This window comes from Chelonoidis abingdonii, chromosome 1, assembly GCF_003597395.2.
Source record: "Chelonoidis abingdonii isolate Lonesome George chromosome 1, CheloAbing_2.0, whole genome shotgun sequence".
Classification (NCBI taxonomy): domain Eukaryota; kingdom Metazoa; phylum Chordata; order Testudines; family Testudinidae; genus Chelonoidis; species Chelonoidis abingdonii.
The window spans coordinates 107,309,529-107,325,646 of NC_133769.1; the positions used below are offsets into that span (position 1 = coordinate 107,309,529).

At 41.9% G+C, this 16,118-nt stretch overlaps 1 protein-coding gene across 1 annotated transcript in view; it reads right to left on the reverse strand.

Annotated features, from left to right (window-relative positions):
- The window catches only part of PARPBP (PARP1 binding protein), a 103,300-nt gene that overhangs the window by 25,200 nt on the left and 61,982 nt on the right, over window positions 1-16,118 (reverse strand). The window contains exons 7-8 of the mRNA XM_075068860.1: window positions 15,438-15,616; window positions 11,901-11,982 (exon numbers count right to left, since the gene is read on the reverse strand). Of these exons, the coding sequence (XP_074924961.1) occupies window positions 11,901-11,982; window positions 15,438-15,616 (261 nt within the window). The remainder of the gene's footprint in view (window positions 1-11,900; window positions 11,983-15,437; window positions 15,617-16,118) is intronic.

Here is a 16,118-nt window from a genome sequence, read left to right on the forward strand (position 1 = left end):
AGATCGCGCTAGCCACTTAGAACAAATCACATATCTTCCTCATGAAGAGCCGAGTTCTTTATGGAAGTGGCTAAGTAACCTGTTCAATTTCTCTGGCATAAGAAGTTTCAGGGAGCCCTAACTATTTTCAGTTACAGGGTGGCACACCCAAAGTAGCAGGACACACCTTTTGACTCATTAATTTACTCATGCTACAAGATGCAGTTATACAACAAAGAGGCAGAGTTTCTATCTGCTTTTTATTTCCATCTAGAGTTAGGCAGGAGGGCCACGCGGAGCAATTTGTTATGTGCATACGGATGTCTCAGGAATCCTTCTGAGACATCTCTGTGAAACTTTCATGTAGGTATTCTGTAATCCTCTGCTGAATGTTTCTAGGGAGGGCTGTCTTATTTCTTCCTCTGCGGTAGAGCACTTTCCCATGCCACTCAGCAATAATGTCAGCATGCACCATTGAGGTACCCATGACAGTCCGGCCCATGCGGCTTAAGGACGCCAGCAGCAGCTGTGCTTCCTGTGTCTTTATTATCCTCAGGAGCAAGAGGAGCTCAAATCACCACTGCCTGTGGAAAACGGTCCCAGTATTTGGTGCCACTGCCTAGAATTATGCAACCAAGCAGTTCCTTCCTCATTTCCCCAACCCCAGGCAGGCCATGCTCACCATAGCTGCTGCTGTGACTGGCTCCATGCACAAGCAATCCCAAGTAGAAGTGAGAATGTAGTGCTTTAAACTTTAGGGGAGCAAGGGAGTGAGTTTAGCATCAAGTTTCGCTTTCCATAGAGAATACACTGACAATGGTAACTGTGTGTTTTAGTTGCAGCTTCTGCCATTGTGGCCTTCAGGGTCTCCTCCCACTCACACCCACAGAACATCTGAGCCAGATAAGGAGGAGAAAGAAGAGGATGCAGGATGACATGTTTCAGTAAATCCTGCAAGCCAGTGCTGCATCACAATGTGAGAACAGGGTCTGGAGGATGACCACTGCAGACAGCCTGGAGAAGGATAGAGTAGAGAGGAGAAAGGTGAAGGAAAAGGATAGAGAAATGCACCAGGATGGGCTGCAGACTTTGGTAGAACTTCAGGTTCAGGTTCAACAATCCTGTGCTCACCTCCCTCTGCAGCCTACTGAGAATCAACATCAGGACCTCCCTAAACACCCTCCCCACTCCAACATTCCATATGGCATCAGTGGTTGCTGCACTAACCTTATCAACCCTGGGGGACATTAAAGACAGTAATAGCTTCACATACACTGACCTTTGAAAGCCACAGTTCCTGTATGTGTAGCTGAAATGGACATGAATGTTCATTCCCCTTCATAAGTTCTGTTCTCTTAATTTATTAAGCTTTAATGTATTTGTTCTTAAATTGCCCAGGGGTATTTTTGCATAGATTTTTATAGAATAAAATTCTATAGTTGGAACATAATTCATTTTTATTAGTTCACAATATATGCTGGCTGGTGCTCAACAGTTTGACAGTGCCCACTTACCTGATACTGCACAGTGTCACACAACTCATAATATTCACAAGCAAAATTAACAGGTGCATTAAAAATGTTACATTCCTACATATACAGCAATCACCACACAATTCATACCAGACTGCAAAAGAGCAGGGCCTGGTAGAGGACACAACGACACACATACACACTACTCTGTCTCACTATTAAAAAGGTCTTTCAAAGCCTCCCTCAGCCTGTTAGCTCAGTGTTGAGCTCTTTTAATAGACTTGCATCTGGCTGTTCAAATTCAGCAGACATCTGCTCCACCTCCACCCTCTACCTTGGCTGAAACTTTCTCCTTTGCTTTCCAGAAATTATGCAGGCCACAGCAGGCAGCTGGGATATTTTCCTCACGGAAGTCCAATCTTGTGAGTAAATAACAGCACCCCTTCAAATGACCAAAGGCATATTCAATTGCCTTTCTGCACCTGCTAAGCCAGTAGCTGAAGAGTTCTTTGGTGCTGTCGAGGTGGCTGTTGTACAGCTTTCATGAGCGAGGGGAGCAAGGAATAGGTTGGGTCGCCCAGGATCACTATTGGCATTTCAACATTGCCAGTGGTAATCCACCAGTCAGAAAAGAGAGTAACCTTAGTCAAATTAAGTTTGTAGTATAGACATGACCTCAGCCTCAAAGCAAATATCTTCCCTAAAAATTCTTCCCCAAGGCAATGATTCCCCTGTTGTCCTCCTTTCTTTGAAGATATGATCAGAGAGGAACTGGAGAAATCTGACAGAGGTAAATTCATTAACAGACAGGACCTTAGACTCCACAAGCTGCAAGAATCAAAAAATGCTATTACTGAAGTCCCAAAGGTTGATACTGCAGTGGCAAGCCTCAGCTGAGGATATGGATATCCCTTCAAAAAGGGAATTCTTCCATAAATACCCAACAGACAGGAAAGTGGAAGTTCCCATCAGAAAGAATTTCAAAGCTTCCTCGCCTACCCCCAGAATGTCCCTCACTGTGACATGCTTTGCAAAAGCTAAAAGGTCCTTGATGGAAGACATTAGGGCCCTGAAGGACAGTGACCACCCTGGCTCCAGTGCCATACTTAAGAAACTTTCCCTAGCAACAGCATTCGTGGCTGATGCTTCAATGGATGCAATGAGATTTTCTGCCAGAGCCAGGGCATCCAGCTCAGCAGCCACAAGGTACATACGGCTAAAACCCTGGAAGGTAGATGCCTTCCAAAATAGCGCAAACAGTGGACTCCAAAAACTCCCGTGCTCATCTCAGTTCACAGTGTCTCTCATTTTTGGAGAAAAGGTAAAATAGCAGCAGAAAATGCAGCAAAAAATCTAAGCAGTCCCTTCCCACACCACAGAGTGCTGTCAGAAGGGAGTACAAATCTGTTTTCAGGCAGAGACACTCCTTTCGTACCTCTTCCTCGTAAAAGTAACAGAGAAAGGACAGCAGGTATACCAATAGAAAGTTTTGGAACCGAGGCTTGGCTGGAAAGGCCTGAGGTGGCTCTGCAGCCCACCAAGCCACATTATGACAATAAGTGAATGTGCTTCCACCCAGATCTGAATCTAGGAGGCAGAATCTTCCATTTCTCAATGGACTGATCCACAATGACCACAGGCAAGTGGACAAGGGAGATAGCGAGCCAGTGATACTCACTTGAGCTGCAAGCTCCATCCCAACCCTTCTTCTTCCAGTCTCCCATCTCCAGCAACACTGCAAAGCATGAACTGGTTTGGAATGAGACCTCTGATCTCCTGGACTTGGGAGCAATAGAATGAAGTTCCCTCAAAAGAAAGGTTCTCAAGGTTCCACTCCATCATCTTGATTATACAGGAACCAATAGGGGAGTCAGAGCCATCCTCAACCTCAAAAGGTTCAATAAGTGGATGAAGAAAATGATATTTCAGATAGAGACCCTAGCCTCTATGGTGTCATCCCTGTCTCAAGGAGACCTCCTAACTTCAGGGGATTTGGCAGATGCTTATCTCCACATTTCCATAGGACTATGCCACTGCAGGCTCCTGAGATTTACTTGTGGTACACATCATTACTAGTACAGTAACTCCTCACCTAACGTTGTAGTTATGTTCCTGAAAAATGGAACTTTAAGTGAAACAATGTTAAACGAATCCAATTTTCCCATAAGATTTAATGTAAATACGGGGGGATAGGTTCCAAGGAAATTTTGGGGGGGCAGACAACAGCATTATATACTGTACTGTGGTTGGGAGGTGCCCCTGGCTTGCCCCATACAGGCACGGCCCACTGCAGGCAAAGATGCTAGGAAGCTCCTTTGCAGCAGCACCTTCCCTGGAGAAAAACAGGCTCAGACTTTGCCGGGAATGCTCCAGGCCCTCCTCTTCCTGTCCCTGCTCCACTCCAGGTCCACCTCTTTCCCACCCCCACTCCACCTCCTCTCTGGAGCACACCACATCCCTCTCCCCCTGCCAAAGTCTTAAGTGCCACCAAACAGCTGTTTGGCAGCACTTAGGACTTTCTAGGAGTGAGGGGGAGGAGCAGAGATGAAGTGCTTCCCCACTCCTGCCCCTCCCTCCCAGAAAGTCCTAAGCCCAAAGTGCTGGGAGGGAGGGGGGTAGCAGAGAAGCCCTGTGTCTCCACTCCTCCTCCACCCTCCCAGAAAATCCTAAACGCCGCTAAACAGCTGTTTGGCAGCACTTAGGACTTTCTGGGAGGGATGGGGAGGAGCAGAGACACGGCGCTTCCCTGCTTTTCCCTCTCCCTCCCAGAAAGTCCTAAGCGCTGCCAAACAGCTGTTTGGCAGTGGGGGAAGCACTGGGAGGGAGGGGGACGGTGCGGAGAAGCGGAACTTGTGCAGTGCTCCCTTGTAAAGTCGCTGCTCTGCCACAGACTCTTAGAAGCAGGCAACCAAATGACATTATAAGGGAGCATTGCACAACTTTAAACAAGCATGTTCCCTAATTGAGCAGGGACATAACACTGAAACAACATTAAGCGGGATGAAGTTAAATGAGGAGTTACTGTATAAAACACTCCCATTTGGTCTCTCCTCAGCCCCCAGGTTCTTTACAAAGATGCTGGCAGTGACATTGACCAGACTCAGGTCATAAGGTATGCACCTATAACCCTTTCTGGACAACACCCTGATCAGAGCCTACCCCAAGCTGCAGCTCACAAAGACATGATTCAGACTCTGGATCTCCTACAAGTGCATGGTTTTGTAATAAACATCAAGAAAAGTTTCTTGATTCCTTCAACAAGGATAACTCACCTGAGAGTGGACAAAAACACCCCAGTAGCAAAAATCTACCTATCATTTGACAGAGTCCAGAAGAGCCAGGATCTCATATCCGTACTGTACACATGCAACAGGCCAACCATAGCTCAGAGTCTTCAGTTATTGAACCTCCTAGTGTCATGCATAAGGATCACTTCATGGGCAAGGCCACACCTCAGGTGTCACCATACTTTCAGGAGGAAGATATGAGATTTCTCCTCAATGCTCATGATAGATCTGGTGCTCAATTCTCTAAGGCAGTGAACAGTCCCAATAAATATCCTCAAGGCCTCCCCATATCCCTTGATGATCTGGAAGGAGAAATAGTGGCTCAGTACCGAGATATGATAGAGGTCATCTGGTCCAGTCCCCTGCACTCCTGGCAGGACTAAGTATTATCTAAACCAGTGGTTCTCAAAGCCAGTCTGCCGCTTGTTCAGGGAAAACCCCTGGCAGGCCGGGCCACTTTGTTTATCCGGCGCGTCTGCAGGTTCAGCCGATCGCAGCTCTCACTGGCCGCAGTTCGCCACTCCAGGCCAACGGGGGCTACGGGAAGCGGTGCAGGCTGAAGGATGTGCTGGGCGCCCTTCCCGCAGCCCCCATTGGCCTGGAGAGGCAAACTGTGGCCAGTTGGATCCGCAATTGGCCAAACCTGTGGATGCAGCCGGTAAACAAACCAGCCCAGCCCGCCAGGGGCTTTCCCTGAACAAGCAGCGGACTGGCTTTGAGAACTACTGATCTAGACCATTCCTGATAGCTGTTTGTCTAACCTGCTCTTAAAAATCTACAATGATGGAGATTCCACAACCTCACTAGGCAATTTATTCCAGTGCTTAACTATCCTGACAGTTAGGAAGTTTTTCCTAATGTTCAGCCTACACCTCTCTTGCTGCAATTTAAGACCATTGCTTCTTGTCCTGTTCTCAGAGGTTAAGGAATAATTCTTCACCTTTCTCCTTGTAAAAACCTTTTATGTACTTGAAAACTGTGTCCCCTCTCAATCTTCTCTTTTCCAGACTAAACAAACCCAATTTTTTCAACCTTCCTTCATGGGTCATGTTTTCTAGACTGTTAATCATCTTTTGTTACTCATCTCTGGACTTTTTCCAATTTGTCCACATCTTTCCTGAAATATGGCGCCCAAAATTGGACACAATACTCCAGTTAAGGCCTAATCAGTGGGGAGTAGAGCAAAAGAATTATTTCTCGTGTCTTGCTTATAACACTCCTGCTAATACATGCCAGAATGATGTTTGCTTTTTTTGCAATAGTGTTACACTGTTCACTCATATTTATCTTATCTTGTGGTCCACTATGACCCCCAGATGCTTTTCCGCAATACATGGACATAGTCACTACAACTAATACCAGAGAATAGAGTTGCCCTTTAAGAAGAAGGAGGATAGTATTTTAAAACAAGCGTTACTTGGCTAAACTCTTGTCACCTATATCCACTGTTTCTATTCCTATCAGATTCAACTAGACGTTAGAAGCTAACTGCCTTCCATGAGAATTATCATAGGAGAAATATCTAAAGTTGTTTTAGAAGCAGTCATCATACAATTATCTTAGAGTAAGGACTACCACAGATCACTCTCAAAGGTACCTGAACTCTCATTCCATGTTTATTCGGTCTCTGGTAAAATCTCAACCCCAGATTTACATGTGTGATTTGCAAATAGAACATGAGAGTTTCTTCAATGAAAAAAAAAATCCACTATGAATCTATTAAAAGAATTCAACCAAGGACCAAACCCAATCTAAAAAGCATCATACAGAATTATGAACACCTCACTCTGACCACTAAGTAAAGAACTACAGGTAAGTTTGTGTGACTAAAGAGAAAGCTTGGCTTCTCAAAAAGCAGCCCTCTTAGCAAAAGGAAACAGAGGCAAGTATAGCCTGAGGAAGAGGTAAGCAGTCTTCAAGTAAGGTTGCCTATGGGCATAAGTCTTTGTAGCATCTAATTGCTAGAAGTCAGACTTTGACCATCTTACTCACCCTGATGAGTAGATAGTCATACAAGTAATCCCACTGAAGTTAGGGAAAATAAGGCAGGCACAATCCAGTCCAAAGAGCACCTAAACCTTTCTAAGCGACATAGCTGCATGATTCAAAAATAGGGCTGAATGAATTAGTCCAGATAAATTAATAATCCTCTTTCCCACCTTACAAAACTTCTTAGATCTTTCAGACTAAACATGAATTTTGAGAACGTTTAGATATTTGATCTGCCTCCTTACTTTTTTTCCCAGAGGAAGATGCAGGAGATCCAAGCATCTCTTATACTTAACCAGCTCTTGCAAGTCTGGTAGGGAGGATGAGCAGGAGCATACTTTCTCCTCTTCCTTCAAGGAGTCAAGAATAATAGGCATACTTCCTCACTAGATCTCCTTTTGAGAAATGTTTGATCTTTTTGTACCACCTCCAATAACTCTTCAGGAATGAGATGTGCAAACATTTCTGCGTCTTCTGCCCCCGTCCTGAATTGCAAAGCAGCTATGAGACTAACATGCCCCAAATTATACTGCATTATTCCTCATGCTTTCACTTACACTTCGCTAACTCATTCAGCTGAAATTTGGCACAATGGAAACTCTCCACAGATTTTTACTCTAAAATCACAAATCCACAATAACCCAGTTGCTTTGTCCGCCTCTGTATTTTTTAAAACTACACATACACACTTTGCTCCTGGTTTCAAATTTACAAATCTATAGTTCTATTCATAACTGCCTATAGAGATGCTTTGGTAAACAACTGCTTTGGAGGATACATTTCTTTGTAAAAATTAGTGCACGCAAGTGTTCCACTTTTCGTTTACCAGATTTTCTTAGAGATCTTTATTACGCAGTATTACATTAAAACTCAGCAGGGAATTTTAGTTCACACCAGCAGGGTCTACATGAACCAATTAATGTGCACCATGTCAGCAAGATTTAGAAATCACACTCCTGTACTTTGTATTACTGCTTTGTATAGACAAGCCCATAGACAGATGCTTTTCATTGCAATAGAATATGTTAGACGATTTGGGGAGAAAACCAATTTGCACACCTTAAAAAGCTCCTGAGGAGAAGCATGAATGAAAGAACAGCTCCTAAGTAATTACTGCCTTATTTGAAATATGAATAAAACTCTTCTTAGCAATGGCTCTAATATTTAATTGTTAAAAAGAAATGCTTAGTACACCTTTCTCTCGATATAATGCTGTCTTCGGGAGCCAAAAAATCTTACCATGTTATAGGTGAAACCACATTATATCGAACACGATTTGATCCGCTGGAGTGCACAGCCCCGCCTACCTGGAGCGTTCCTTTACCACGTTATAGCCAAATTCGTGTTATAATGGATGGCGTTATAAAGGGGTAGAGGTGTACACGATTAGATAGAAGAGTAAATTTTACTTTAAATAAACCCCTATATATTCTGTGCCAATTGTCTGCAGCTACAGTAGACGCTGGTCCTATAACTATGAAGTATCAATATAAAGAGGCCATATACATTCTAAAAATAATACAGTAGAACACTACTACTACAAGATGCCAATTTGTTTGCCTTTCACCCCTAAAATAAGAGATTTGATTGTCTTTAGCCAACAAACTTACATTTGTCTCAATATTTTGCATTATAATTTATGCTTCGTAAGTAGACTTTTCAATTAAATGCAATTAAAAAGTCTTCAGTAATCTGGATATAATTAAACTAATTTGAACCATATGAATTTTTTTTCAAGGAAAAAATTCTTAGAAGTATTAGGCACTAATCTTTGCTTAGCACTGCAGGGATGAGGGAGCCATAAAGGAAATAGTTATGGCTCTCTGTCATAAAGAAAAACTAGAGGTTGATTTTACCTCCAGAGTAGTTTTCATAGTCTTTCCCCTTCCCTTAGCTCCTGCAAAAAAGGCAGTCAATCTTGTGCTATAAAAATAAATTGGGTGGGAGTCACAGCACCACCACAAGGAGCACAGGCAAGAATGGGTAGAACCATAACCATGCCTCCTCCCCAGTGCGCTCCTGCCATTGGAGTGGTGTCTGCAAGCACCCTAGTCAAGGCTGTAAAGACTGCCACTGCTACATGTGCCTTTTACCACCCCACAAGTATTTCTGTCTGGCCACATTCTTCAGAATGTCTCTGAGACCTGCTGTGGCCACGGTGATTCTCTACATTCCTTTTTTGGTGTGGCAGTGGCTTTAAAAGTCACAAAAGACTGCTACCAAGTAATGATCCTCTGCAGCACTAAGACTAATTTTGATTACACCATAAAACCTCCTTTACCTAAGAATCAAAAAACCCGATACACAGTAACTCCTCACTTAAAGTCGGCCCTATTAACATTGTTATGTTGCTGATCAATTAGGGAACATGCTTGTTTAAAGTTGTGCAATGCTACCTTACAACCTTGTTTGGCAGCTGCCTGCTTTGTCCAAGGCTCGCAAAAAGAGCAGCCCATTGGAGCTAGCTGGTGGGGGCTTGGAACCAGGGTGGACTGGCAGCCCCTCATCGGATCCCCACTCCCCCTAAGTTCCCCTCACTACCGTGTGCTGCTCCTGCCCTCTGCCTCGGATCTGCTCCCAGGAGCCTCCTGCTTGCTGTACAGGGAAGGGGGGGAAGAAGGGGGCTAATGTCAGGGTGTCACCTCCCCCCCTTCTGCCTCCCACTTACCCCTTCTTCATATAGAGCAGGGTGGGGACAGGACAGGGCACAGGACAGAGAGAGCTTGCTGGCCGCAGCTGCTGTCTCAACTTCCTGATTTTTTTAAAGGCAATGTACTTAAGAGTGGGGTCGGCATACTTAAAGGGGCAGTGCGCATCTCTCCCCCCCCCCACACACACACACACAGGCGTGTGTCTCTGTCTCTGTCTGCCATGCTGTCTCCCCTCCCTCCATTCGTGCTGTCTTGTAGAGTGTGAGGCTACATTAACAATGTGTCAAACCTTGAGGGCTCAGGCAAATGCTAGTTCATCATTTAGCAGTAAGGCATTCCTCAGGAAATATCCCACCTTCTTCCACTCTCTGACTCCACCACCTCAACCAAGCTTCACAATTATCATTGCTGTGTACAATATTAAATTGTTTGTTTAAAACTTACTGTGTGTAACATATGTTTTCTGTCTGATGAAAAAATTCCCTGGAATCTAACCCTCCCTATTTCCATTAATTCTTATGGGGAAATCGGATTTGCTTAACATCGTTTCGCTTAAAGTCGCATTTTTCAGGAACATAACTATAATGTTAAGCGAGGAGTTACTGTACTATTGTTTACATTATTTTTCTATGCTTACCCTGCTGAATAAGTGAAAATGTTTTAGTAATCAAGAATCAGCTTCCAGAGTCACATTTTTGGTAAGTTCTGTGATGGAAGCCTGACTCCTGTGCATCTCTTTCAAGAGACTTGAAAGGGTTTTTTTGAATATTAAGGATAATTATTTTTAATTAATAAACACTCCGGACTTTCTGATATTGAACACAATTGATCATTGACCGAGTCTTGAACTCTTCATTCAGGCAAAAGAGCTCCTATTGATTTCAATAGGCCCTACAATGTACTTTAACTCACATATTTTCATATTTTGATGGATCTAACCAGAGTTTAATTTATCACTAACAAGCAGACTAAAATCATTGTTATCTGGTTTATTTTTCAGCTGACATATTTTTGGAATCTGTTTTAGGCTTAATTTCACTCTTAGTTTACCATGATTGTTCCTTCATTTATTTGATAGCTAAACCTATTTATATGAAACAGGAATACATTTAGGATACACAGACATGCTTTAAGTTTGATGGTTTGCTTTATCTTAATTCCACAAGGAATTGTACTGAAAACCCAATAAATCTACCTGGGGTTGAGACCCCTGATAACATTATGTCACAGAGGACTACACGTACTAGGCTGCACCCTGTGAATAACTAAACATTGCCCCAACATGCCAAGTTAATTCATTTTGGCACTAGGAGGTGGTGATTGTTTTGTTTCTTCCTCACACACCCCAAATATATATTGTTTAAAAATTATTTCCCACTTATGGAAACTTACTTTTAGTTATACTAGTCTACTGTTTGCTCTTATTGCTAAATAAGTACATTTTACCACAAATTGATAATACCACTTTATTCTTTCCTCATCTATTAAAATGGATCTAATTTATTTCCTCATCTATTGCTAGAATCCATCTGCTGGAACTAGATGGCCAACTTTCATTTAGCTCCCAACATCCACATGCGAGGGATTAGTCCTAGCAAGTCCCAACACAGACTAAATTTTGCACTTCTGCTAAAAAAGCATTCATGGAGCTGTCAGTGCTGTTAAAGACATTCTCCTAAATGATGTTTCTAACACTATAACTCACTATTATAAAGTAAGATTTCTGTCTGAACACCACAACAAGATATAGAATTTAAGTTTTTAATTTTAAGTATTTAAGTTTCTTGTTCAGAGAGTTCTTGCTTTGTAACAGGATTTCGGAAATTAGAAACATAAAAAGATGCCCATAAAATGATACTGAAAAATTCCATTATTGGTCTTTGGCAGAGTCCAATTTAGCAGGAATGCAAAATTAAGAGTTAAGGCGCATGTGTTTGTCGTCATTTTTGCTTTTATTATACTTTTTTAAATTACACAGACTATGAAAATATATAGATTAATTCAACATGCCTCCATGCACTAGAATGGCATGTCCACAAACAAGTTTTTAAGCCTCTTTTTCCTACAAACTTTGTTGTTCTCATTTATCATGTCACTCTTCTAGTCAGGCCTATGTCTGTATTGCTCGCTCTTTAAGGAGATAAATATTATTGAAGACTTCAATAACTCGGACATAGGTTAGGGGTTGTTATAGAAGCGGATGGGTAGGGTTCTGTGGCCTGCTTTGTGCAGAAGGTCAGACTAGATGATCATATTGGTCCCTTCTGACCTATGAGTCTAATATAATCACCAATATGCTTCTTCATTTATGGAATCCTTTTTCAAATTGGGATTTTGGTAAAAATTACCAATATGTATTATTATTATTTACACACACACACACTTTATTTATTTATGTATATGTGTGTGTGTGAGAGAGAGAGAGAGAGAGAGATAGGGACTGAATGCATAATACAAAAGTATTATTATATTACATTTATACAATATGTATTATAATATTATATAAAACAACCATACAACACCTTAATTTTTCTTTCACCAACAGATGTTTTAATACGTTGTCTGAGAGGTTTTGGAGAAGACCCAGTGGATTGTGCTGGAGATCTACATTGAAAAAAAAAAAAAAAAAGAATAAATTCTTAACTAATTACACTTCAGCATTTTGTAACAAAAATTCCTATGCTTAAGAGCCCCTCAGAAACAAGGGGAATGGAGGAATCCAAGCCTCTGTTCCTCTATCCTTTCTCCTGCCCTTCTCCCACACCTCCCCACCCCAAAAAAACCCCACCCTGTGTGCATGTGAAGTACTGATGGGAAGTACAATAAAATTTCTGACTTAAGGTTTCAGCAACCGTCATATACTATTAGGATTTAAGTTTAACCACAAAGTTGTGATTCTGCAGGCACATCATTGTTACTTGTGGCATTGGCAGTGCTACAGCAAGTTTGTTCCCATGATTGTCTTCAAAGGCTTCTGGTCAGTCTCCACAGTAACTTCTGTCTGTCTCTCTCTCTCTCTCTCTCTCACCCATCCACCCACACTCAGATGGCAGTTCTCACAGACAGACAATTACACTTCTATTTTTCAGTTTGTGCATAGTTCATTTCCACTGACACAAGACTTGGATGCATACACGAGTGGTTTTGCTTCTTGCAGTAACAAAGTCTGTTCTTTGCTTGGAAACATACACCTAATGGTTACCTCTTTATTATCACTGTCAGCCAATGTGCCTGCTCTGACAAGTAGCGGTTTCATTTCAGCAGGGACAGAACCTTTCTAGGTGTTCCCCTGAAGATCTGAGTCTCATTAAGACACTTTTAGCTGTGCCAAGACTTCTGCAAGATGAGGTACAAATTTGGCAAGATGAATTGCCAACATTAGTAGCTTTTCTAGCTCAGTGACCTAGTTCCTTCCACAACACCTACAAAAAGTGGGTGTTCAGGATCTTATTAGCTTTGCAGACCAGTATAGGAAGATGTGACGGGGTGCAACTCACCACTCCAATGCCTCCTACTGGCTGTCACGAGAATTAGCTCTTTTTGCCAGTGCACCCTCTTCTGGTGGTGCCTCGCCGCCATCACTTCTGCTCTGAGACCCACGTCACTCCCAGTACCGTGGCATCTCCTTCAGTGACATAGCACTCCGTCCATGTTGCGCTCTGGGTTCCCCCATTTTGGGGGCTCTGCAATATCTGTCCAGCCACTTTCCCCAGTGGGAACGGCACAGTTCCACCATTTCCCCATGGGCAACTGGAGAGGAGGGTCCTAGGTCCGCCCATTACTCGATGTGCCAGCCCAGAAACCCTGTAGATGGCAGCTACTTGCTACATCCCCTCCAACTCCTCTTTAGAGCTCCCTGGGCCACTTCCCTGTGGCCCCAGCACACTCTTTCCCCTAGCCTCAAGGCCTCAGTCTGCAGATCCGTGCAGTCCACCAGAAGCTGCCTTTAGCTCCCTGGGTCTCTGTCTGCAGTCCTGTTCTGTCCACAGTGCTTGCTGCCTTCAGCCTACAAGCAGCCAGTCTTCCTCCCTTCTCAAGCGCCAGGGAGTGACTGAAGCTGCTCTGCAGTGCTTCTTATATGGGACAACCTGGCCCCAACTGGCTGCTTCTTGCAGCCCATCTCTGATGGCTGCCTCCTGTGCAGCCTCCCAACGGCTCTATTAACCCCTTAAAGCCCAGTGTGGGCCAGGCACCCATCACAGAAGGGCATTTGATGAGTAGGAGGCAACATGGAAGAAAGCACAGAAACAGTTATGGGAGAAGTAGACAAATGGAATGCCAAAGATGGCATCCTTGATGGAATGAAGGGGATGGGAGTAGCAACATAACTTTGACAATAGAAAACTGGGAGAAGCAAAGTTACGTAGGACCTTGAAGGCTTATCAATGAGGCAGGGAGCCAGAGAAGAAAGAATTGTGTACATTTTCTTAATACATTATGGAAATATTTAGTCTATGTTCATTACAAATTTACCCTAAAAAAACACAGATAGTAGCCCTAACTGGAGCAGTCTCCTTATTTTGATATTCTCTTCAATGCATTTTCTCTGGTGGCTAAAAAAAAAAAAAAAGCTGAAAATGCTATGGGAAACACAACAGGTAACCCCTTTCTGCCATCAATAAGACTTCACAATAATTACAACCACCCCTTATTTTTCTTAAGTATTTGCACTCCAAGAATATATACACACAAGAAATTGTTTCAATATAGTCTCCAGTGGAGAGCAGCAGGGATCCATCTAATAAGGGATGAAACATCTCCTGTCAGATTTGCAGTATACACAGAAGAGACTGATTCAGTGAGAAAAATCTCACTTTGTCTGGAAAATTCTAAAATATTTTTGATGATTTATTGTTAATATTGGTACTTTCAGTGCCAAAAGATACATAGATGCCAGCAACAAAATATTATCAATATCAGATAAAGGAAATTGTAACCACTCCTTACCAGTACCTCTGTGGAAGGTTTTTTTCATTGTGAACTTCTTGCCAAGTTTAAGAATCAAAAGATAAAGCCCTGGAACCAACCAGTCTAACCATTTAAACTGAAAGCTCTGTCAAGGCCAACACAGAGCTATAGGGGAGGGATAAAGAGAAATGATCTGAATCTCTCAAAAGTTTCATACATGAGACATGTTAGTTTTCTCTTCCAACCTTGGGCCTAAAAATAAATATAGCTTTCTGGAACGTGATCAGATCCCAGGCACAGCTGACTATAAAGTTTAAACAGATTTTTGAGACCGTTCAGTATAAAAAATAATGAAATCTCTTGACACAACAAATAAATTTGTTAAAATTCAGAAGATACTTAGAACCAAGTCATTTGATCCTAAAATTGAGAATTTTAAACTAATAAATAAGATGGCAAACTATAGTAAGGTTTAATATTTCCTATGTTTCTTCCAGTGACCAACCTGGAATGCAAATATATTGGTAGTGTTATAGATTAGCAGAATATGGTATTTTTGGGGAAAGTGATACATTTCACTGCATAAGTAAAACATTTTTATAACATAAGAACTTACAAACAGTATTATACCCCAGAAGTGACTGTATTTAGGTGGAGGATGAAGTGATCCCTTACCTATCACACAATGTTGAGAGTTTTATTGTTTGTAAAGCAATTGAGAACCTCAGAATAAAGGTGCTACAGAAGTACAAATTGTTAAGAGATTTTAGAGTCTGAAGGGAAGAAAGGAAAAAAAGGAAATAAATGTGATTTCCACTATTTTAGCAAAAAGAATCCCTCAGTTTGTGTAAAGTTTCTTACTTTTACTTAAAAGTGACCGTTTAGTGTGGTAGATTCACTTCTTTGAATAAGTTGCTAGTGTTAAAATTATGTTTTTTAGCTATGAACACACTATTCTCAAATGAAGTGAAAATTAGACATACTGAGTAAACAAAAAAAAATGGAAACTTAAAAAGTTGACAGCAAATTGACAATACATCTCTTAGTTTGCTACTAAATTATTTGCTTTGTATAAGTAAGAATATTATTCTTGTTCTTCAGACCATTTATTACAGGGGTTTGTTTTATTTTATAGATTTACTAGTACTCACCTAAAGAGCATTAAGACAGAGGTGATTCCAAATGGTGTTACATTTTCATCACCATATAATAGTTCTGCTTTGTTTTTGGTGGGAAGATTGGCAGCTTCTTCATCCAAAAGAACTAGTAAGGCCTTCACAGTTTCTCTGCCACAGTAGGCAGTGCCATGGTTTATGGCATGTAATTTTGGCTGAAAGTAAATAAAAATTATTCCATCTAAGTAAATATTAATAGCAGCATACAATAAGAAATGCTACAATGCATCAAACCAATCAACAAGTAATCCATCTTCAACAGCAGTGAGGTGCTTCAGAAGAAGGTGCAAGAAATCGCCCACAGATACTTATGGAATAACCTACCAAAGGGAATTTTCCTCCTAGCCTCAGGCAATTAGTGATATTTAGCTAATTGCTAGATGGAAGCATGAGCTTAATAAGATACACAGATAAATATCGGAGTCTGAGCAATGAGACTGCACTACAGAAGTTAAGTTGGGAAGAAAATGAACAGTTCTCCATCACGTATTCTTGAGTGCTATGGGGCACACAGCTACATTCTGGGGCAGTCTAACACCAATCCCTTTTATCAATTAGCCAACTCTTTTCACAGACCTGACCAGAGGCATGTTACGTACAACAGCCTCCAGGTTGGCATAAAATAGATCCCTCAGGATTTTCCACAACAATGGAGAA